Genomic DNA, 24018 nt, shown 5'->3' with positions numbered 1-24018 from the left:
TCGTAGTGACCTTATAGGACAGGGTAGAACTACCCCTATGAGTTTCCAGGACTGTGATTCTGTACAGCCCTGTCTTTCTCCCAAAGAGCAGCTGGTGGTTTCAAACTGCTGACCTTGAGGTTAGCAGCCCAATTCTGCCAACCTTTGATGTGTTTTAAATTTTCAGTAAGATAGCTTCCATGGAAACACTTCAAAGGTTTAGTGTAAATTTAAGTTCAACAATAAGACTTACTTTTCTTATATTATCAGTGTTCTTTAAATTTTATTTTTGCCCTTTTTTAGGGTGAGAGTAATCAAATCTGATGATGATGTCCTGGTAGCATGTCCTACCATTTTGACAGAGGATGGCATGCAGGCTCAGCACCTGGGAGCTACTCTCGCCCTTTATCGCCTAGTGAAAGGGCAGGTGAGACCTCTGACAGATACGTGTTGCAGAAATTGCTTGGGGGGGGGGGTGGGGCTTATTGATGGTACTGTATGTATTTGGAGAGAGAAGCTGTCTGCATGTGGAGGTAGTTTTTTATAATGGCTGCCTGTGCCAAGTTTCTTTTTATGCGTAGCTTGTTTCAGATTGCAGGCTTCCTGTCGCCTCTAAACACAGCTGAGCTTCTGTCCCTTTTAGACTGGAGGTTGGAGACGATTTGATTAGTCCAGCTTGTCAGGCTGCTTTAATTTGTAGATTGAAAATAGTTGTACGGTGTTGTCAAATGATTTCAACTCACAGCAGTGCTCCTGTGACAGAGCAAGACTGTCCAATAGGGGTTGGAGTTTTGTTTCATTTATAACTGTTTTATTAGTAGTATGTAATTCCCATACTATACAAATCACTGGCTTAAGTATATTAAAGAGAGGTGTGTAAGCTTCACCACAATCAATCCTAGAACATTTTCTTCATTCGTGTACTCATTTCCTCTCCAACCTCCCCTGCTGTAACCCCAAGAAGCTGTCGATTTAGTAGCTGTCTATAGATGTACCTAATCTGGATTTCATGTAAAGAAAATGATACCAAAACAAACTAGAAAAGCCTTTCCAAAAGAAAGCAGAGAGTAATTGTGGAGGGTTTTGGGGACGTGATCTTCACGAGAGCAGACCACCCGCCTCTCTCCTGAGAAGCTGTGGTGGGCTCCAGCCACCTGTCTCCCGGTAGCAGTAGTTGTGTGCTTCCGAGGCTCCTTTAAAGAGCAAGTGGTGCTAGGGTGCTGGAATGGAGAGCTTTTTAAAGATTTGTTTACCTTAAATGCTTGCTTTTCTCCTTAGAAAATAGACATTGGCTTCCGTTTTAAATGGAAACTGTAAACTTCCAATGTGAGAAAAAGGCGAAATGGCTGGCTGGAAAAGGAGCTCTCTGAGGATACGTGCCAGTGTTGGAACATTGATTGTCAGCATTCCCTTTTAACAGTAAAGGTGTCCTCCTAAGTTATCTTGCAGATGGGAAATTAGAACTGCTGACCCTTTTAGACACTGATTAAGTGGCAGTCCTAACACGAAATCCAGTTTCTGCCAGTAAAAGAATGTTAGGTCTGTATTTCCTTCATTGTCCAAAATAAGAGGCTACAAGGTGAGGCTGCTTGATAAGAGACTATGAGTGCTGGAGACATGGTCCTGCAGCACAGGATTAGCACTGCTCCGGTTTCTTCCACTTTATTTAACATTAAACAATTGCCAGAATCCCAAAAGAAATTTTGTAATAAGGTTCCAGTGTGATTTAGAAATGCTTTTGTGGTTCCTCTGCATACCTAAATAGCGCCACTGCACAAATAAAATAACATTTATTAAATGGTTTGCTGTAGACCAAGAGTAAGTGCTTAATGTGTAATAACTGATTTAACCTCACCATATACCTCTAGTACTGTTGATATACCCATTTTACATATGCAGAACTAAGGTTAAAGTTTTTATATCAAAATAGAAATTCCCACTTTAAGAGACATACAAATTACATTTTAAGAGGAAGATAATCTTCTTCTAAGTCCTTATCTATTGAGTATTTTGGTATCCAGTATTGTTTGGTGTCACTTCTGACTCTCACTGACGCAGTGTACAACAGAACAGAATACTGCCCTGCCTTGCTCCATCCTCTCCATCGTTGTCTTGTATCCCGTATGGATCCATCTTATTGAGGGGCTGCCTCTTTCCTATACCCTCTCCTGTACCAAACATGATGTCAGACAGCATGTCCACAATGGTGAAACCGAGTCCCACCATCCTCACTTCTTAGGAGCATTCTGCTGGGCTTCTTCCAAGACAGATTTTTGTGTTCTTTTGGCGGTACATTTTGGTGGTACATTCCATAGTTTGTGGAAATACTTTCCAAAAAGCTCATGGAAATAACGTACTGTTACTCTTTTTCCTTCCACAGTCAGTTCACCAGTTACTTCCTCCTACTTACCGAGATGTTTGGCTGGAGTGGAGTGATGCAGAAAAGAAAAAGGAAGAATTAAATAAATTGGAAAGCAATAAGCCACGGGACCTTTTTATTGCCAAACTTCTGAATAAATTGAAACAGCAGCAGCAACAGCAGCAACAGCACTCTGACAGTCAGAGAGAAAATTCCAATGATCCTGAAGAATCTTGGGAAAATTTAGTGTCTGATGAGGATTTCTCGGCACTCTCCATGGAGTCTGCAAATGCTGAAGACTTGGAACCTATCCGAAACCTGTTTAGGAAGTTACAAAGCACAGCCAAGTATCAGAGGCTTCTGAAGGAAAGGCAACAGTTGCCTGTGTTCAAACACCGGAACTTGATTGTTGAAACGCTGAAGAGGCACCGGGTGGTGGTGGTGGCAGGTGAAACGGGGAGTGGTAAAAGTACTCAAGTGCCGCACTTTCTACTGGAGGATTTGCTTCTAAACGAATGGGGAACAAGTAAATGTAGCATTGTCTGCACCCAGCCCAGGAGAATCTCTGCAGTGAGCTTAGCCACCAGAGTGTGTGAAGAGCTGGGCTGTGAAAATGGCCCTGGAGGACGGGTAAGATGCTGCTCCATTGCTCACCGTTGCTCTTTGGCGCCAGCGGGAGCCTGCATTCTGGGACTTTGGACTGGTTCTTCAATAGCACATTTCAGGCTGCTCGGCAATGTTTTCTTTATGTCACGGCCCTTCAGATGAAAAGGATTCACAATTTTCTGGCATTAAAAATCCTTGTATAAAAGATTTTGAAAAATCATTTTAATACGTGAATATTCAGATATGCTACATAATACATCTTTGAATGTTCAGAGAATTCACGCATATTTGAATCCCTCATTTCTGAAACTTTAGCAAATTTTTTCTGTGGGATGTATTTCTAAGATTTTCTGTTATTCTTTTCAGTGAGTAGAAGGAAACAAAGAATATAGAAGAAAATGCTAGACTGTTTTCAAACCCTATATTTTAAAAAGGAAGGGGAATGGTAGGAATATTTCAACATCTATTGGTAAATTGTCCTATTGCATTTTGCCTTGGAAGCAAAACACAAAACTAGCTAAGCCTAAACAGTAATAAAGTTGGTTAACAGCTCTCGATAAAACTTCTGCTTTAATAGGACTTAGGTAAAGGGGATAATAGACATGCAGACAAACAGAAATGACTGAGAGGCTGACAAAATGTGTTGGGAACAGATGTGGCTGAAGATTCCCATTAGGCGTCACTGGTCTGTCAGCTGCTCTCATGCTAAGTGAGTCTTACCAGTTCTGGGTAAGAGTAGGCCAGGTTGTGGGAGAGACGATAAAAGTTTTGCTCCTAATACTCGATATTTCACTCCAAGATACTTTGAGAGTAAATTAATTCAGTGTGTATTATTGTTACCTAATCATCCTAATTAGGATCCTGGTAGCACTGTAGTTTAAGTATTGGGCTGCTAGCCCCCAAGTTTGTGGTTCAAACCTACCAGATGCTCCCTTAAGATTTACATCCTCAGAAGCCCTAAAGATTTACATCCTCAGGGTCTCTGTGATACCGAATCAACTCTGGAGGGGAAAAAACAAAAAGCCCAATTCACTGTCATCCAGTCAACTACGATTCATATAGGTCAGAGTAGATCATCTCTTTTGGGTTTCTGAACTTTTCAATCTTTACAGGAGTAGACCGCCTCATCTTTCTCCTGAGGAGCCATTGGTGGGTTCGAATCACTGACCTTGAGGTTAGCAGCTCATTGTGTAACCCAATAACAAATTCCTTGACTCGTTGGCAGTGAGGTTTTAATCATTTTAGTAACACTTGAAACAGCTGAAGAACCTCTTATTTTAAAAGTTTTATTGGCACGTAATCTATGTATCATATAACTTAATAGTTCAATCATATCAAAAAGAGTTGTACAGTCCTTACCACAGTCAATTTTAGGACGTTTTCTTCTTGTACTCCATTTTATTCCTCCCCGCCTCCCCTGCCATGTCCCCAAGGAACCATTAATCCAGTTACTGTCTATAAATTCACTCAGCCTGGATCTCATATACTGAAAAACATACAGAAACAAAAAAGCTAGCAATAATAGAATAGGGGAAAACCTCGATTGAAAAGAAAGAAAATCTTGAAAACTGCAACAACGTGAAAGTGGGTCAAAGGGGAGATCACATGAAAAGGTGTTAAATTTTAGCCTAACGACATCTGCCACAATCTGCTCTCCAAGGCACTGTGGACGATAGCAAGGCTGTTCACAGCCCTGCTCTATGATCAGGAATTCACCAGAAGTTTGGTCCCAGTCACTTTAAAAAAACCAACTTTTAAATGGGTCAAATGGTGAAATCAAATAAGATACGACATTTTAAGATAGTTGTAGCTACTATATAGTCTGTCTCACAACTAGGCTAGTCAGTCCCTTGGCTGCTCAGAGGGAAACTGACCAGAGGCTTAATCTATATGGACCCTGCAAATCGACTGGGGGTTTACTGTCATCCATAGCCTTCTGCAAGCCAGGTAGTCACAATGTAAGCTCTGATACCATTCTAGACATCCTACAAGAAACAACGAGGTTTTTTGTTGAAAATTACCAAAATAAAATGTATAGTTTTCTATAACTGATGGCCATGAAAAAAGATTTATAATAAATTGTACCATAAAAATTTACTTAGATTGCTCCACAGATCAGAAAGATAGGCTTTCCATACTCGATTGTTTCCCAGACCCCTTGTGAGAAACTAATCTCAGCCTTGTGTTCTTCAGAACTCTTTGTGTGGCTATCAGATCCGAATGGAATCTCGAGCTAGTGACTCTACCAGGTTACTGTATTGTACAACAGGAGTTTTGCTAAGGAAGCTTCAAGAAGATGGTCTTCTAACAAACGTGTCTCATGTTATTGTTGATGAGGTGAGTGGATTCTGTACTTGCATCCAGATCTAAACATGTTTGTATCAAACAATGTTACTATTTACTAGATAGCATTTGTGTGTGTGTTCTTGCTGAATGCCAGATGCTTTACATATAATAACTTAATCTCTAACAGATGCCTCATTATTTTTTTTAACATTTTATAAGGGACTCATACAACTCTTATCACAATCCATACATATACATACATTAATTGTATAAAGCACATCTGTACATTCTTTGCCCTTATCATTTTCAAAGCATTTGCTCTCCACTTAAGCCCTTTGCATCAGGTCCTCTTTTTCCCCCTCCCTCCCTGCTCCCCCTTCACTCATGTGCCCTTGGTAATTTATAAATTATTATTTTGTCATATCTTGCCCTATCCAGCGTCTCCCTTCACCCCTTTTCTGTTGTCCGTCCCCCAGGGAGGAGATCACAGCTAGATCCTTGTAATCAGTTCCCTCTTTCCAACCCACTTACCCTCTACCCTCCCAGTATCGTCCATCATACCCCTGGTCCTGAAGGTATCATCTGCCCTGGATTCCCTGTGCCTCCAGCTCCTATATGCACCAGTGTAAAACCTCTGCTCTATCCAGACTTGCAAGGTAGAATTCGGATCTTGGTAGTGGGGGGGGGGGGGCGAAGGGGAGGAAGCATTTAGGAACTGGAGGAAAGCTGTATTCTTCATTGGTGCTACATCGCACCCTGACTGACTCATCTCCTCCCCTAGACCCCTCTATGAGGGGATCTCCAGTGGCCGACAAATGGGTTTTGGGTCTCCAGATGCCTCATTATGATTGATTTAGTAAATATTATGTAATACTTGTTATATACAAGATACTTTCCTAAGCATTTTGTATATATCATTCATGTAATCCTTCTAGCCATACAATAAAGTAGATAATATCTCTGTTTTACATTAGATGAAAATGAAGCAGAAGAGGTCAAATAACATAGCCAATGTTACAGTGGCAGTAAGTTCTACAGCTTACTGTAGCTTCGGGTCAAACACCAGAGTCTGGCTCCAGCCTGTGCTTTACCATTACACAGTCTATCAACTACTTATACTTAGTTGTTAAAGGATCTTCTCTCATTCTAACCAAAGGACAAGAATGTTTATTTTCTCTGTAGACACACTCCTATTTGAGTGAACATTTAAATAAAATTATGCTTAGTTACACATAGAATTATTTTAAATGATTCACCAGTATGCAACCTATAAGTAATTTTTCATTGAGAGATGAGTATATAACATCTGTTACTCAGTTTCATTTTATTTTCACTGATGTAACATTTTTTAAAATTCATTAAGTTCAGAAAGTAAAAATCATTCAGTCATTCATTAGTTTTTAATTACAATTTATTTTCATTAAATTAGAAAGCACTAGAAATAGAATGGTAGAGAACTGAAAACAGAAATGATGTATAATGTCATTGTCCATGGGGGGGAGTAGTTCCATTTAATTTTATTACCTTCCATTTTTGTGCATTATATGTTTGTATATGGATACATACTTTTATTTATAATTCATTTACTTACTAGATGCTCTGCAAAAACATTTTTAAATGACTTTATGGTAGTAAGTACATAATTTGGATGTCCTACGATTTATCTCACTACTTTCTTGTTGAACAAATTTAGGTTTAAGATAATTTCTTTGGCATTCTAGTTTTTGTCAACATTCTAAATTTAAATATTCTGACATCTTGTGTCCCTATTTGAGATTCACAAAACATAGTTACTATTTATATTCATGTATTTTATAGAATGTATTTATATTATTTGTAAGATAAACAATTAATCGCCATATATTTTGGTTGATTTTTTTAAAAACCTCACTGGCATTGAGTTAATTCCAACGCATAGCCCTGCGTAAAGCTTTACGGCCTCAGAAGCCCTCAGAATCCAGTCTGCTCTGTCCTGTAGGCGGCTGTGCACTGGAATGGACTCGAGGGCAAGTGCTTGTGGGACGCCAAGTCGGAGGAGCGCGGAGCGCGGTAGTGCTAGCTATGTGTTAGCCGTTGGGCCGCTTCCACAAAGCGGACCATTTGAACCCACCAGTTGCTGTGTGCTCAGCAGGAAAAAGACGAGGCTGTCTGCTTCCATAAAGATTTACAGACTTCAAAACCCTATCTAGAGCCTTTATGAGTTGGAATGATTACTCAGTGGCAATGAATTGGGATCTTAGTTTTGTATACAGTAATAAATTGTTGATGAGTTTCATTAGCTTTGTTTCCTGCTCCATTCTTACCATTTCCTTTTTTTAAAAAAATTGATTTGCATGAAATATCTCTTATTTAGTGAGAGTTGCCAGATCTATATCTCCCATCAAAACATCTCTTTCCTGAGTTTTAGTGATAAATACATAACTGCCTTCAGATCCCTTCAGTCTCACAAACTAAAATCATTGTTTTTCGAAACTCTACGTCTCTCCTCCCTGCTCATCCCGAGTGCCTTGCCTCCTCTTCTCTCTCACATTTCAGTGACTGCTCCCACTACCACTTGCCAAAATGTCAACGTGAGAAGGTCCAATATTATCCCTTATCTGCCTCACACACTTTAAATCCAATGTCCAAATCCTGTCGGCTCTACCCTCCTGAAAGTCATGGACTCGCCCTCATATTCATTAGTATTACCTTGTCATAACCCAAAACTAAACTCACGGCCATTGAGTCAAGGCTGACTCATAGCAACCCTGTAGGACAAGGTAGAACTAGCCCTGTGAGTTTCCAAGACTATAACTTGCTGGTGGCGGCTGGTAGTTTCAAACTGCTGGCCTTGCAATTAGCTTTTTATCCTGCTTCCCCGTTGTGGTGTTGTAGGTACCACTAAGTTGCTTCCGATTCACTGCGACTCCCTTTACAATAGAGCAAAGGGCAGTCCTGTGCCATCCTCATAATTGTACCTGTTTGAGTCCGCCCATGTAGCCACTGGGTCAGTCCGTCTTGTTGAAGATCTTCCTCTTCACTGCCCCGCCACCTCACCAAGCATGATGTCGTTTTGAGTGACTGGTCTATCCTGACATGTCCAGTGTACGGGACTGGAAGTCTTGCCGTGCTCTAAGGAGCATTCTGGCTTTATTTCTTCCCAGAGTTTTTTGTCTGTCCTTTGGCAGTCCATGGTACTTTCAATATTCTTCTTCAGCGCCACCATTCAAATGCATCGAATTGGTTCTTCTTCGGTCTTCCTTACTCAGTGTCCAACATTCGCATGCAAATGAGGCGATTGAAAATGCCTTGGCTTGAGCATCTTCGCTTTTCAACACTAGAGTGGTCTTATCCAGCAGATTTACCCAGTGCAATGCATTGTTTGAGCTCTTGACTGCTACTTCTAGGCCACATTGGCTCTTGAAAGTGACAAAAGCTACAACTATGTTGTGTGTAGTTTTACTCTTCCCGTGTACACGGTCCACACGCATGCGTTGGAAGCCCAGAACACCCTTTCAACGCCCTCTTCCTAGGTAGTGTTAGCTTCCTACTCACCTTCTCCACATCTTCTCCACAATGAACAAACCTTCATTATGAAATAGACAGTGCAGATTCATGTTAGTGGCCGAGTTAGGACTCACTCCATGCTTCTAAGAGAAACTAGGGAAATGCCCTATCTTGTCAGCAGCACAATTGCAAGCCACCTCCTAAGGCTGAAGCCTACTTCCATGACGAATCATGGCCATTGAGTGCTCATTTTGTGCTGGTTTTAGAGGATGACTTCATTTTCAATTCTGATCTGCCCCTAATGTAAAAGTTTCTCCTCCCTCCTGACAATACTTGGATATGGGTTAGTTTTCATAGATTTTAGTGTCGGGTAGCTTCAGCTTCCTTGCTGGGCCATCGAGTTGACCCAGCTCACCTAGCCCCGTAGGGCAGAGTAAACTGCCCAGGTGGTCTCCTTCACAGGAGCAGATGCCCCGGCTCTTCCTCGAGGAGGTTGCTGGTGGCTTTTCACACCAGACTTCCAGCTAGCAGTCGGGTAATTTAACTTCCTTTAACATGTGTACTTACTCACTCAACTATCCGGTTAGCCTTTTTTTTTTCTTTTTATGCACATTAATGGTTAATGATGTATATCTGACAGTGAAGCAGCACAGATAATGTAAGGGGGTTATTTGTTGGGCTGCTAACTGCGAGGTCAACTGTTCAAAACCACCAGCCACGCCATGGAGAATAATGGGGCTTTCTACTGTGGTAAAGAATAACAGCTCAGAAACTACAGGGGCAGTTCTTCCTTGTCCTATAGGATCGCTATGGGTTAACATTGGCTCGATGACAGTGAATTTGGATTTGGGGGTTTTATCTGGCAGTAATGAACACCAAGGTGCAGGTTTAGGTAACAATGACTCTGATGGTTGAAGCTACGTATATCCTAGTGTGTAAGCCATGTTTTTCAGCACATTTTAAAAAATAAATGAATTATTTTATTGGGGCTCTTACAATCCTTAAAACAATCCTTACATCAATTTGTATATTTGTAGCCTTTCATCATTTTCAAAACATTTGCTTTCTACTTGAGCCCTTGGTATCAGCTCATTTTCCCCCTTCTTCCCCGCTCCTCCCTCCCTAATGAACCCTTGATCATTTATAAATTATTATATTGTCATGTTTTAAACTGTCCGACGTCTCTTTTCACCCTACTTTTCTGTTGTCCATCCCCCAGGGAGGAGGTTATATGTAGATCCTTGTAATCGGTTCCCCCTTTCCAATCCCACTCTCCTGGTATCGCCACTCTCACCACTGCTCCTGAAGGGATCATCTGTTCTGGATTCTCTGTGCTTCCAGTTCCTATCTGTACCAGTGTACATCCTCTGGTCTAGTCATATTTGTAAGGTAGAGTTGGGATCATGATAATGGGTGAGGGGTGCTTTTAAGAACTAGAGAAAAGTTGTATGTTTCGTCATTGCTACCCTGCACCCTGACTGCTGGCTCATCTCCTCCCAAGACCCTTCTGTAAGGAGATGTCCAGTTGCCTACAGATGGGCTTTGGGTCCCCTTTCTGCAGTCCCCCTCATTCACAATGATACGATTATTTGTTCTTTGATGCCTTATAGCTGATTCCCTTCAACACCTCGTGATCACACAAGCTAGTATGCTTCTTCCATGCGGGCTTTGTTGCTTCTGAGCTAGATGGCTGCTTGTTAACCTTCAAGCCTTTAAGACCCCAGACCTAATGTCTTTTGATAGCCAGGAACCATCACCTTTCTTCACCACATTTGCTTTTGCACACATTTGTCTTCAGCAGTCTTATAGGGAAGGTGAGCACACAGTGATAGGATTTTTTGTTCTTTGATGCCTGATACCTGATCCCTTCGGCACCTCATGATCACACAGGCTGGAGTCAGCACATTTTTATATAGTTTTTGTGGTTAAATTGGGTGCCTTGGCTGATATTCGGGTCTGCTTATACTTGAGTATATACGGTATGTGTCTGCTTGGCTAGGTCATGATTCTCAGAGATTTAGCAGTTATGTTATGGTGTAATTTGTTATGTAAATTTGTAACCTGAACTGGTCATCCTCCATTTTCACACTGTACCAATTTTCTCAGAAGGAACCTACTAACCTTGTCAGTAAAGAGTGGGTTATATATTTTTTGTATTCCACTAGGTTCATGAAAGAAGCGTTCAATCAGACTTCCTACTGATTATCTTGAAGGAGATTTTACAGAAACGTTCCGATCTCCACTTGATTCTCATGAGTGCCACTGTGGATAGTGAAAAGTTTTCCACATATTTCACACACTGCCCTATCCTCAGAATTTCAGGAAGAAGTTACCCTGTTGAGGTAAGTTTCCTGTAGCCAGGGCCCTTCAGCAGACCACATTACACCCACAGCTCTCCAAGTCAGGAGAAGACCCAGGGAGAGCCTGACAGCCTTGGCAGCCAGACAGCTGGTGCTGCTTGAGGAAGGAGGAGGTCGGGGAGGCTCTGCTGAGAGAAACCTGGTGGCCATAGGACTAAACTGCACTGCATCTCTGCGTGCCCGTGTCCAGACAGTGGCTGCCTTCCCACCAAGGGCTCTGGTTCCTCCTCCGATTTCGGTGGCCCCCTTCGGCACTGTTCCTTGTTGCCTCTTCTGTTCTTAGTGCTTACCCGTTTGTTCAGCCGATGAAGACTATTGTTTTCACAACTTGGCGCATGAGCGGGCTTCAGAAAGCTCCTGGAAAAATTCCCGTATCTTTTAATTCCATTTTTGTTCAAACTTTGTGAAGGCCCCCTCTCATTAAAAATGCAATCCATGATGTTATTTCCTCTAAGACTTCTATGGGCAAACCCCGTGTTGACCAAATTCATCATTGCCAAATAACACCGAGACATCCAAATGGTGATAATCCCCTCGTTTTCCGGAAAATCATCATTCCTGAAAAGAATTTGGGTTCACCCACTGATATATCTTGTATGCAGGTTTTTCATGTGGAAGATATAATAGAGGAAACAGGCTTTGTGCTGGAGAAAGACTCCGAATATTGCCAAAAATTCCTGGAGGAGGAGGAAGAAGTCACCATTAATGTTACCGGCAAAGCGGGAGGAATAAAAAAGTACCAGGTAAAAAGGAAACATCTTAAAGACATGCAGTGTGCAATAATGATTTTCCAGGTCTTTAGCCTACCGTGAGAATTTTTAAATAATATGGTTTAAAATAACAGTATAAGAGAAATAGGTAAGATTATGAGCAGATGTTTGCCTCATAGATACAGTCTTGTCTTCTTACACTGTCCCAGGCCATATGAAGACGCATACAAAATGCAGGACCACATATTTAAGAATTAACTTGTACGATAATATCATTATAATCTCACTGTCATCGAGTCAACTCCAACTTATAGCAATCCTGTGGCAAGGGGTAGAACCTGCCCCCTGTGGATTTCCAAGACTGTTCACAGGAGTAGAAAGGTCCATCTTTCTCCTATGGAGCAGCTGGTGTATTTAAACTGCTGACTGTGATTTGCAGTACTAATTAATTATTAAGGAGTGAGTATGTAATAATTTTATCTGTAAAGGTGTTCAGGATGGTGCGGCTTTCTCAGTGCCTCTGGCCTTTATGAACCAACCTCAGCTGCACTTGAGCTGTCCAGGGACAGACAGTTAATCCAAGGAAGTCAGTCTTGTTACATCTTGGTAGAAAAGACACAGGCGCTATGTTACCTGCATTGGTGGCGTACTGGGTTAGGCGTTGGGCTACTAACCAAAACATGCCATTTGAAACCACCAGCAGCTCCTCAGGAGAGAAACAAGGCTTTCTACTCCCTTAAAGAGCCGCAGTCTTGGAAACCCACAGGGGCAGGTCTACCCTGTGTGACCAGGGCTCAGCGAGTCAGAATGGACTCCATGTCAGGGAGTTTGCAGTTTGAAAACGGTACTAAATCCCACATTTCAGTGTATCAATATTTAGATTTCAGACATGTTCGCTTTGATATAAACACAAAAGTTAAAGTTACTTAAATTTTTAATTGAGTCAAATAAAACAAGAAAGCAAATGCAGATCTTTCCCTGAATCTCCAAAGATAGAAATTAGAAACTAAGGAAAATCTTCAGAAATTGATTGGTTTCCAGATAGACATGAGTGGAACTCCACAAGCAGAATCTAGAAAGAACAAGTCAGGTATAAACTAATGGTTCCTCTCTCAGCCTGGCTGCTTTACCGTTGTCACACATCGAAGGTTATATGCTCTTCTTTCCCTCTTCTTTAATCTAGGATGTGCCTGTTCAGACAAAAAGTTTGGGCTACACTTAAAGGGGCAAAGTGGAGTTAAACTTATAGGAGAGAGTTTTAAATGTCTGTTAATATTTTCCACTGTTAAAAATTGCATTCTTAGTAATTTTTAAAACATAGATTTGAAGAAACAGAAATACCATCTTTCTTTCTTATAAAAATACTTAATACCTTTGTTGAACTTTGTGTGGTTTTCTTTCTGTAAGGAATATATCCCAGTGCAGGCTGGAGTGAGTGCAGATTTAAGTCCCTTCTACCAGAAGTACAGCAGCCGCACGCAGCATGCCATTCTCTACATGAATCCCCATAAGATCAACCTGGACCTCATTTTGGAACTTCTGGCATATTTAGGTATGTTTTTAGTCCTAAAGTAGCATCATTGGATTTGATAAAGCTTTTTTTTTAACTGGAGATGTTTTATTGATAATATTGTGCATGCTGCTCCATAGCTCGCTTATTTTGAATACCCTATGTATTTCAACATTTCAGACAAAAGTCCCCAATTCAGAAATATTGAAGGAGCAGTGCTGATCTTTTTACCAGGACTTGCTCATATTCAACAATTGTATGATCTCCTGTCAACTGACCGAAGATTTTATTCTGAACGGTAACTACTCATGTTCCTTATATTCTCAGTGGTTTGACAAAAGAATAACACTTGGTACAGTAAAAGAGTGTTAGTGGGGGGGAAAGGGTGTTAAAAGTCCTTTTACCTTGCAGTCAAATTGCCTATGGTGAAATAAGGTGTTTTTGTTTGTTTTTTATTATTAATTTTTTGTTTGTTTTTTAAGACATTTCCATTATAGCATTTTATCTACTGAAAATTCTTAGTACCGCCACACCTGTCTGTGTTTACTCTTTTATTACGATGATTAAGCAGAGGTTTAGAGTAACATGGTGACTCCTCCACACATATACCCCACTCCCCAGATTTTGTGAAACATCAAGGCTTCAGTTGATGACCCATTTATACTGATTTATTACCACTGCCATAATTCAGAACAATTGAATATCAGAACAATTTTTTTCTTAAAATCCTATATTTAATATTATTTACTCTTATAAAAAGTTTTCTAATTTGGTGTATTTATGGGGATTCGTTATACCATTCGCTGAACTTTGTGTTTAAAATTTCTTGTAAGTTGCTTTCTATTTGCAAATAAATTTTGTTATTCTTTGCAGTGCCTTCTAAAGAGAAAGTCTTGCTAAGAACTATGATTTTAACTTTCAGATATAAAGTGATAGCTCTGCATTCTATTCTTTCAACTCAAGATCAAGCTGCAGCATTCACGTTTCCTCCTCCAGGCGTCAGGAAGGTAAGCTTCAGTCCAGGACACTTACGTGGACCTACCTAAAACTGATCGTCTCGAAGAGCTAGGACTTTGGAGCATCCTCAACTCAAAGTACTCCCTCCCAGCTGAGTCGGTTCTGACCCTTCACGATGCTGTAAGACAGAGTAGAACTACCCCTCTGGGGCTCAGAAGCCATAAGTCACGGGAGCAGAAAACCTCATCTCTCTCCCACAGAGTGGCCGGTGGGTTCAAACTGCTGACTCTGCGGTTAGCATTCCAGTACTCTATAACCCCTGAACCACGAGAGCCCGTTTTGTCATCATAGACCGTTGTTCTTAAGAACCTTAACGTGCATAGCAAACTCCAGCTCGTGTGATCTGCAGCTTAGCATACCATGAACCCAAAATTAAAGTTCAAGAGTATTAATATTTATGTCCATGAAAGGAACAAGACTTTAGGAAAGTAAGTAGTATTTGGAAGATTAGGCATGGATGTTGCTTGTGAAAAGAAAGCCACTACTTTTTTTACCAGGATGTTGTATGAATTCAGAGTTATTCTTTCTGGGCTTTTCCTCTTGATTAATTTTACAATACATGAATCATGTGATTGGAGGTGGAGGAGGGTGGGCATCTCAGTATGTTGATTGTGTGTCCTCTGTTGAAGACTCCAAACAAAGATACTTGACAAAGGCAGTTGATTAGATTTGGATTCTCAGAATAAGAAGTAACCGTGTAGGTAGGTACTGTGGGGAATACAGACCTTCTAGAAAAGACGCCTTTCTAACGGCGCTGGGTTCTGAACTGCAACATTGGCTGCATCTTCCTGTGGAAGAGTCCCATCTTTTAACAGCACAGATGGGGAGTTCTTGAAGTAGATTGACCCTCATGAGTCCCCTCCAGCTCTTAGTGATCTGACATCTATGTTTCTATTTCCTAGAGTAAACAAATAAGAAAAGCAAGCATTCAATATTAAAATATACAGTTCAGATAGAGCAATGCATAGTGGATTTGTACCAGAATTCCGACTGTGCACAATTTAGCCATGATCATTAAGAATTTCAGTAAGGGACCCCAGAAACTGTCTGATTTTACCTCCCTGCTCACAGTTGAAGTGACCGCGGTACAGTGACTGGTCCCAGGTTCCAAACGAGCAGTTCCTGCTCACTTTCTGATGTGCCAATTTCCCTTATAATCGTTAAAAGTTGTTTTCATTCTTTCGCCCCAGTTTCCATTCTGCTCTGCCATTTAAATGATACTTACAATTAAAAAGGATAATTTTGTTAAAAATCGTTTCCTGCAAGCCAAACGAATTAGAGTAAATTACAATGATCCAATAATACCAAATAGGTTGTAATTTTTGTAGCTAAAATTGAAATACACTTTTTAAAACTCATGAACTCAAACTATGTAATGAAGTTTAACTTATGTCATATTGCTGAAAGTCATCTGAATGCTTTGGATTTTATTTTCAGATTGTTTTAGCAACAAATATTGCAGAGACGGGTATCACCATTCCGGATGTTGTATTTGTAATTGATACTGGAAGAACAAAGGAAAACAAGTAAGTGTGAGCTTTGAACCTACAAAGGGCTTGGATAAATTGCTCAGGTAAGTCACGGACTCATGTCGTTGTTACTGTTAGGTGCCATCAAATTGGTTCTGACCCATAGTGACCTTGTGTAGAAAAGAAACACGACCTAGCCCTATGTCATCTACAGAATTATATGTTTGCGCCCATTGGTGCCGTCACTGGGTCAGTCCATCTCCTTGACGATCAGCCTCGTTTTTAATGCCCTTTTACTTGATCAGCATGATGTCCTCTTCCTGCAACTGATTGCTCCTGACAACATGTCCAAAGTCTGTGAGACAAAGTCTCACGATCCTTGCTTTTAAGGAGCATTCTGGCTGTACTTCTTCCGAGACAGATTTCTTCATTCTTCTGGAATTCCATGGTATTTTCAATATTCTTCACCCGCACCATAATTCAGTTGCATTGATTTTTTGGTTATCCTTTCATTCGGTGTCTAACACTCACATGTATATGAGGCTACTGAAAATACCATGTCTTGGATCCAGGCACACCTCAAAATGATATCCTGGCTCTTCAGCATTTCATACAGGTCTCATGCAGCAGATTTTCCCTGTGCAGTGTGCTGTCTGATTTTTTTTGAGTGTTGCTTCCATGAGTTTTGACTGAATCCAAGCAAAATTAAATCCTTAACAATGTCAATCTTTCATCACTTCTCTTGATATTGTCTATTAGTCTAGTTGTGAAGACTGGTTTTTTTACATTGAGTTGCAATCAAATATAATCGTGTCTAAATAAAAACCTTCAGAGAAACAATGAAAAGAAATTTATATATTTATTATTAATTGGGAGTTAATACATATATCAATATATCATTCCATAGTTCGGTCACCTCAAGAAGAACTGTACAATTGCTACCACAGTTTTCAAACATTCCTTTTCTTTCTGGACTCCTTGACATTGTTTCCCTTTTACTGCCCCCTCCCCAACCACCACCACTGTACACTACCCTTTTCTCCTCCCCCACCCCCCAAAAAACTTAAAATTTTACTTGCTGTCCCTATAGGTTCATCAATCCTGAGTTTCATACACCAAGAAACAGAAAAATATATAACAGAACTTCAAGAGGGTGACCCCAGTGACATAACACCTCTGAGATAATCCCATTAATATAAATAAACGAAAATACAGAACATGTTGAAAACCAGATCAGGTCCAGCCTGCATCAGAGGGGGGATCATCTGATAGAGTTTTAACTGTTCAAGTCAGATTTCGGCCATTGAACTTCTATGCTTATCTCTCCAATGCACTCTGTTTTGTAATCACTTTCCTCCCATTCCTCAATTGTAGTAGATAGGGGACGTTTACCAGAAGCTTCATTCAGGTGTGGTTCCCACAAACGCATCTTGGGCTCCCACTGCCATCCGTAACCTGCAAACCTTACTGAGGATGAGTATCAAGCAGAGCCATGATGTAAGACTTTTTAATTTGGAGCTAGGACCATCCTGAGTCTGGTTTTTTTTGTTTGTTTTTTATTTGCCTGTGACTCCCTTTCTGTTAGTTCAGTAGACGAGAGAAACAAATTAATTGACACTCATATATGTGTAAGAGAGAACTTCATATCAAAGAGCAATTGCATATTGAGAAAATGTGCCAGTCCAGATCAAGTCCAAAGCCCAATATTAGCCCATATGTCCGATGCCAGTCCACATGTTCCTCTTTAGACTCACGCAACACATGTGAATGCAGGAAGATCACAGCCCAGTGGGTGGGAAGTCTTGTGGATCCAGTGGCGGTGGAAGCATCTCAGCACTGGTGTGGGTCTCCACGTGGATAAAAATGTTTAACTACTCATGAAAGATCTACTGAATTGTTATAGTCACCATTAAAGAATCTGGTGCATGATTCATAGGTGCTCCACAAAATCAAAAGGTTCCAGGTCAAGTTAGCTTCAGAAGTGACAAGTAAAAGATGCTTCTTCTTTTTTTTTAATTAAAAGATCATTTTATTGGGGGCTCTTACAACTCTTATTATTATAATCTATATTTCTATTGTATCAGGCATATTTGTACATATGTTGTCATCATTCTTTTCTAGACAATTACTTTCTGTAGAGCCCTTGGTATCAGATCCTCTTTTTCCCCCTTACTCCCCCCAGCCTCGTGACCCCTTGATAGATTATAAATTATTAATATTTTCATATCTCACACTGACTGCTATAAAGAAGCTTCTTGTGGAACTTTGCAGAGCTTCTAAGTTGATTGTAGGAAATTTAGTTTATAGTGTTTGCTGTGTTATTTGAGTATGAAACCTAATTTGGGGAATTTTGGTCCACAATAATTACCTTTTGTCGCCTGTGTTCAATTTAATATTCTGTCCCTTAAAAAATTATTGTAAAACATAACAAAATTTGACTTAACCATTTTTACATTAAAATTAAAAAATACAATCCAGTCACATTAACTGACAGTATTGTGCTATTATCACTTCCATCTGCTTGTAAAAGTTTTAATCACCCCTTTGTGTCCCCCCCAAAATAAACAAAAACACTTCAGCTTTGATTCTTATTCTGTCCTCAGTCTAACCCCTGGTAACCACTAATAACTTTTGTCTCATATACATATATGTATAGATATGGTTTCTGTATATTTAAGTTTTCATTATTATTATTGCCTTTTATTATGTCTCAATAAATCATGTCTTTATTTGTACTTGGGGATTAGAACATTACACATAGACTTACAGATATATTTTAGTACATAAGAAATACACAATTCATAAAAATATACTCAAAAATGAACTGGACAGTATTGGTGTTTTACCAGTTGTCGTCCTGACTCCACGTGTGGAAGGTTCTGGGTCCTCTATATCATCCTTAGGAATGAGGATGGGGGTTCTAGTCAGAAAATTAGTAAGGGTTGTCTGTCTGGTTCTTCTCTTCACATGGTTCATGGTGTCGCCTGATGCGTCCTGAATATGCCTGTGTCCATGATGTCAGCAAAATGATTGGTGTTTGGGTCCATCTTCGTGAGCAATCCTAAAGCCCCTGACCTACTTTAGAAAATGGATTTTGTAGGGCAGTGCTTTGAGCAGTAAATCATACCGTCGAACGTCTGGGAATGATACCATTAGCAAATCACACACTGCAGCACTGTTTACAGCCCATACCGTTAGCAGGGAGATGCACCCCAAACAGAAGATGATGGTAAATGCAGTGTGTGAAACTGGAACACTTCATATACCCGGGTTTACCTGCCAGACAGTATTGGTGTCAGACACGATTGTGTTCCATTTACTTTTAGAATGAAATACGTCTAGACGTCTCAGAAGTTGGTTTACCTCGGTTATCTGTATGCTCTCTTCTGCAACCTTTCTGTAGGTTCCACGAAAGCAGCCAGATGAGCTCCTTGGTTGAGACGTTCGTCAGTAAGGCTAGCGCTCTGCAGCGCCAGGGAAGGGCCGGCCGGGTCCGAGACGGCTTCTGCTTCCGAATGTACACCAGAGAAAGGTGAGGCATCGCCCTGGCAATTTCAGACACTCCCCGGTCATTTCTGACAGTATGTGAAGTACTCAGTGTCATTCCATGTTACTTTTCAGGTTTGAAGGCTTTATGGACTATTCTGTTCCTGAAATCTTACGGGTGCCCCTGGAGGAATTGTGTCTTCATATTATGGTAACCCCCAGGAGACCTGGGTGACATTTTTGTTACATTGCTCTACATTTTCAACTATGTTAAATTCTTCTATGGCCCTGTTTATTTTTCTGAGTAAACCCAATATGCTTTGATTTTGCCAAACACACTCACACTCTAGATTAAAACCGCTTCAGAGCCTAGACTTCAGCGAGGGTAGTTTTGCTCCCAGGGATCATCTGGCATTCTCTGGAGACGGTTTGGTTGTCACAATGCGAAGGCTCGTGGTAGTCCTAGCAGCATCAAGCCATGAGAGGCTAGGGGTACTCAGAAACATGCTGTAATACACAGGGAAGCCACCCACAACCAGGGCTCTCTGGCCCGGTGTCTCATGTTGACAGTTAGTGTTTCCCAAAGTGGGAGATACTACCCAGCGGGGCAGTGTGGAGGGACACCAGAAAGGAAATACCTATACTTTATTTTGGTTATGGGTTATAGTACAAAAGTTCATAATTGCCAGGGGAAAGCACTGAGTAATTTTTTTTCTCCCCTGAAAAAAGCAACAGGACAAATATGTTTGAGAACTTATGGCTTAAACTGGAAATACCGCAACTCTCTTACAAAATCAAGAATGAAAAATACTAACTAAAAATGTGGACTGGAAGGTTTAATCCTCATCCCCCCTCACTCACACACACACTCACACACACACACACTTATACACACACTCACTCACATTCCAAGTAGAATAAAAAAAATAGGTCAACGTTGCTCAAATATTTACCTTCTTTGCTCCGAAGCTCAGAAACTCAAAGTTAGTTCCAATTTGACCATTTCGCTGTAATAGTTACATACCATTATTGCATACCAAATTATCACTGCCTTTCAATCTGCAGAAATGCAATCTTGGATCTCCTGAAGATTTCCTCTCCAAAGCCTTAGATCCTCCTCAGCTTCAAGTCATCAGCAATGCAATGAATTTACTCAGAAAAATTGGAGCTTGCGAACTAAATGAGCCTAAACTGACTCCACTGGGCCAACACCTTGCAGCTTTACCTGTGAATGTCAAGATTGGGAAGATGCTTATTTTTGGTGCCATATTTGGCTGCCTTGAACCAGTGGTAAGTCAAATGATGCTGCCGTTTTGGTTTGTCATTAAGACTGGGAATAAACTTGGAAACTCATTTTAACTTTCAACTTCCTATCTTTTTAAAACTTATTTGTGTACATGAAAGTATCTTAATCCATCAAATTAATTTTACTGTAAATACTGTCTTTTGAGTGGGTTTGTCTTATCTAGGCTTCACTACCACTTATCCCACTAAAATATTTCGTTAATTGAATAGCTAGTACATAGTCCTTAGGAAGCTTTGAATCCATAGTCTTCCAAAAGCAAAAGCAAACACTTTCCTCCTTTTTTCTGGGGTATCTCTGAGCCAGCAGTACTATTGCCCCACGCTGCCTCAGAATTAAACACATGTTGCTCCTGGGTCTCAGTCTCTGGCTACCTCAGCCTGCTGTGCCCTTCCAGCTTCCCACCTGTAGGAGGCTGTGCCCTTTCCGGGACTGCAAATCAAGACTTTAAGAACGGAATGGAAAGAGTGATGTGGTCCCGTCTCTTTTTCCCTTTATATTTCAAACAGATACTCAGCAGAATTGTGCAAAACCCCAAAAATAAACCCTGTTTTAGGAGCACTTCCCCCCCTCCCCCAGGAAATTTGACCTCTGAGTTGACCTGAAAGGTTTCAACCACAACAAATGGGTAGTTACAGAGACCAAATTCTCCTCAGTGAGCATTCCAGGCCACGGGAGTTCAGTGGACTAATAGTCAAGATAACTGAGCTCTTATTCTCTATGATGTACATTTAAGTCACTTATACAGTGGGGCTTCAACAAGTTCATGGGGGAAAAATGGAATTGAAACAATGGAATTTTTCGACAAACTTTTTGAAGCCTCCATGGATTTGTGTCTTTGCAGGGAGAGGGGGCAGGGAGGTTATCTCTGATTTTTGTCATGTTAATTCTTACCTCATAGAGGTGCTTTGAAAGTAGTGATATGATATATTTTAAATATTTCATTGAAGAGAACTTTAACCATTTAAAATGAAGTTGGCTGTTGTAGAACATAGAAAATGTATTCTACAATGAAACCTGAAGCTTACAGTATGATTGTTTTATGATTTGCTTTCTTTCACCAATTAGCTTCGAAAGATCTCTCTTTAATGATAAAGCATTTGGTTATTTGTGGATAGGCAACACTAGCTGCAGTCATGACAGAGAAGTCTCCTTTTACCACCCCAATGGGTCGAAAAGATGAAGCCGACCTTGCAAAATCAGCTTTGGCTCTTGCAGATTCAGACCATCTCACCATCTACAATGCCTATCTGGGGTAAGGAATGACCTGGTTTTGCAAAAAGCCAAGGACCTGAGATTATTTCTTTTATAAACTGCTCATCCTTGACATCAATTAAACGCATACATCTAAGATTTATTTTTAGTAAGTTTTAGTCAAGTTATATTTTAGAGACTCATATTTTTATAATTCTTCCTATTTAAAAATGAAAAAAGATAGAAGCTGTCAAGGATTTCATTTTTCAAATTGTTTTCACATATCTTTGGATTTTCATCACTCTTCTTTCCAATGAACAAGGAAAAACCAATTGTTACACCTCGGTTGACTGCCCCTGAGCATTTTAGACCCCACTCACTACTCACCAAAGTAGGCTACAGAGCGCTGTTTTGGGGCATTGTTACACCAGTTGACCCTAGTGTCCCCTGAGACTATGATCTTGACCCCCAAGGCCAGTGATCTGTTCCCTCAGAGTGTTTCTGTCTGAGTAGTTTTTGTAAACGACTTTGTCCCCTGTACACTCCATCGTGTGCATGGATCTGTCCGCAGCAAAGGTAAAATACGTAGACCAGGAGCCTCTGTCAGTATATGTTCGTGGGTATACTCCCACTCGCCCTCTCCCACCTGTTCAGCCTGCTCAAGTACCCACTCGTCGACCCGACTGTTGCAGGACTGGTGTGTAACAGAATATGCTTCTGTTGCCGTAACGCTTCCAAACCTTGCAAGGTCTGTGTATTCCTTCCATCTTCTTTTCGTGCTTCCTGCATCATTCAATATTTTGCTCATAGAATTCTTAAATATTTCAACTTGAGGCTTGAAGTTTTTCCAGTTTGAGATATGCTAAGCATATTCTTCCTCTCCCCCCCCCCCCCCCCCGCCAGTTTCAGGTCTTTGCACTTTTCATTATAATGTAACGGTTCTTATTTAACCCCACTTCATCTTCCCTTTGACTTGCATTAGCTACTCCAAGTTCACGTGCAAGTTTGAGTCTCTTCTGACAGCCACTTTACAGTTTCCCTTCTCTCCTCTCAGTGGCCATTTGCTGTCTTCCTGTCTGCGGGGGGCCATGCCCCCGCTCATCTGGTCTTCTGTCCTTAGTGTTCACCGCATCACAGCTCTTCTGGAGAGGCTCTCTAAATTCAGTTGAGATATACCTAAGACAGGATTTTGGCTTCCAAGCTGACCTGACTGGTCCAGCAGATGCCCTCAGAAGCTAGTTTTCACTGAACCCTTTGTTTGAAGACACCCTATCAAGACTGAGACTATTAGCTGGGAGAACTTGACTGCAGCCATGTCTACATATTTTATTTGACACTAGCTCATACATGCGTGGACTGGAACCTTAGTCGCGATGATCTGCCCTACCACATTTAGAATTATCTCATATTGGAAGTAATGGGTGGCATGGGCCACTCACTGGGTTGCTGACTGCAAGGCCAGCAATTTGAAATACCAGCTGTTCTTCAGGAGAAAAAGGCGGCATCCCACTTTATCCTCTAGAGCAGCGGTTCTCAGCCTGTGGGTCATGATCCCTTTGGGGGTCAAACAACCCTTTCACAGGGGTCACCCGATTCAGAACAGTAGCAAAATGACAGTGATGAAGTAGCAAAAAAATAATTTTATGGTTGGGGGGGGTCACCACAACATGAGGAACTGTATTAAAGGGTCACAGCATTAGGAAGGTTGAGGACCTCTGTTACAGAGCCATTGAATCAAAATTAACTCGATGGCAGTGAGCTCAGGCTTTTTTGGTTTGGTACAAATTACATAAACAAAAATATCTGCATTTCTGTTTAAATTCTTATATATGATTGGTAGCTGTTTACTACAAGCTAGATCCTTCCTCTTTCTAAGTGATTTAAGTAGTTCTTATTTTGTTTAGGACCTCTGACAAAAAGCGTTTGGGAGGGAAGCATGTTGAATTTTGGTCATTTAATTTATTTAGATGGAAGAAAGCTCGGCAGGAAGGAGGTTATCGTTCTGAAATGGCTTACTGCCGGAGAAACTTTCTTAATAGAACCTCACTCTTGACCCTTGAGGTAAGTCTCATGACACTTCTTATTCAGGGTTAGCTGACTGGTTAATATTATTAGTTTTAGAAAAAGAACTTCCTAGTGTAGTGCCTGATAAATAAGAAAGACCTGATAAACATTTCTTCAGTTAATAAATATATAATATCCTGTTTAGTTATTTCTCCTATTAAATAACCTATATGCATTTTAAATTATTAT

General features: G+C 40.7%; 1 protein-coding gene across 1 annotated transcript in view; it reads left to right on the top strand.

Annotated features, from left to right (window-relative positions):
* The window catches only part of DHX29 (DExH-box helicase 29), a 57461-nt gene that overhangs the window by 22202 nt on the left and 11241 nt on the right, over positions 1–24018 (top strand). The window contains exons 10-23 of the mRNA XM_075541040.1: positions 283–406; positions 2360–2968; positions 5138–5281; positions 10882–11058; positions 11679–11819; positions 13194–13338; positions 13477–13594; positions 14219–14303; positions 15751–15839; positions 19186–19314; positions 19404–19479; positions 20334–20558; positions 21690–21826; positions 23733–23826. Of these exons, the coding sequence (XP_075397155.1) occupies positions 283–406; positions 2360–2968; positions 5138–5281; positions 10882–11058; positions 11679–11819; positions 13194–13338; positions 13477–13594; positions 14219–14303; positions 15751–15839; positions 19186–19314; positions 19404–19479; positions 20334–20558; positions 21690–21826; positions 23733–23826 (2293 nt within the window). The remainder of the gene's footprint in view (positions 1–282; positions 407–2359; positions 2969–5137; positions 5282–10881; positions 11059–11678; positions 11820–13193; positions 13339–13476; positions 13595–14218; positions 14304–15750; positions 15840–19185; positions 19315–19403; positions 19480–20333; positions 20559–21689; positions 21827–23732; positions 23827–24018) is intronic.

This window comes from Tenrec ecaudatus, chromosome 2 (assembly GCF_050624435.1).
Source record: "Tenrec ecaudatus isolate mTenEca1 chromosome 2, mTenEca1.hap1, whole genome shotgun sequence".
NCBI lineage: Eukaryota > Metazoa > Chordata > Mammalia > Afrosoricida > Tenrecidae > Tenrec > Tenrec ecaudatus.
Note: the sequence above shows the minus strand (reverse complement) of the source record. Positions and strands in the feature narration are given on the sequence as shown.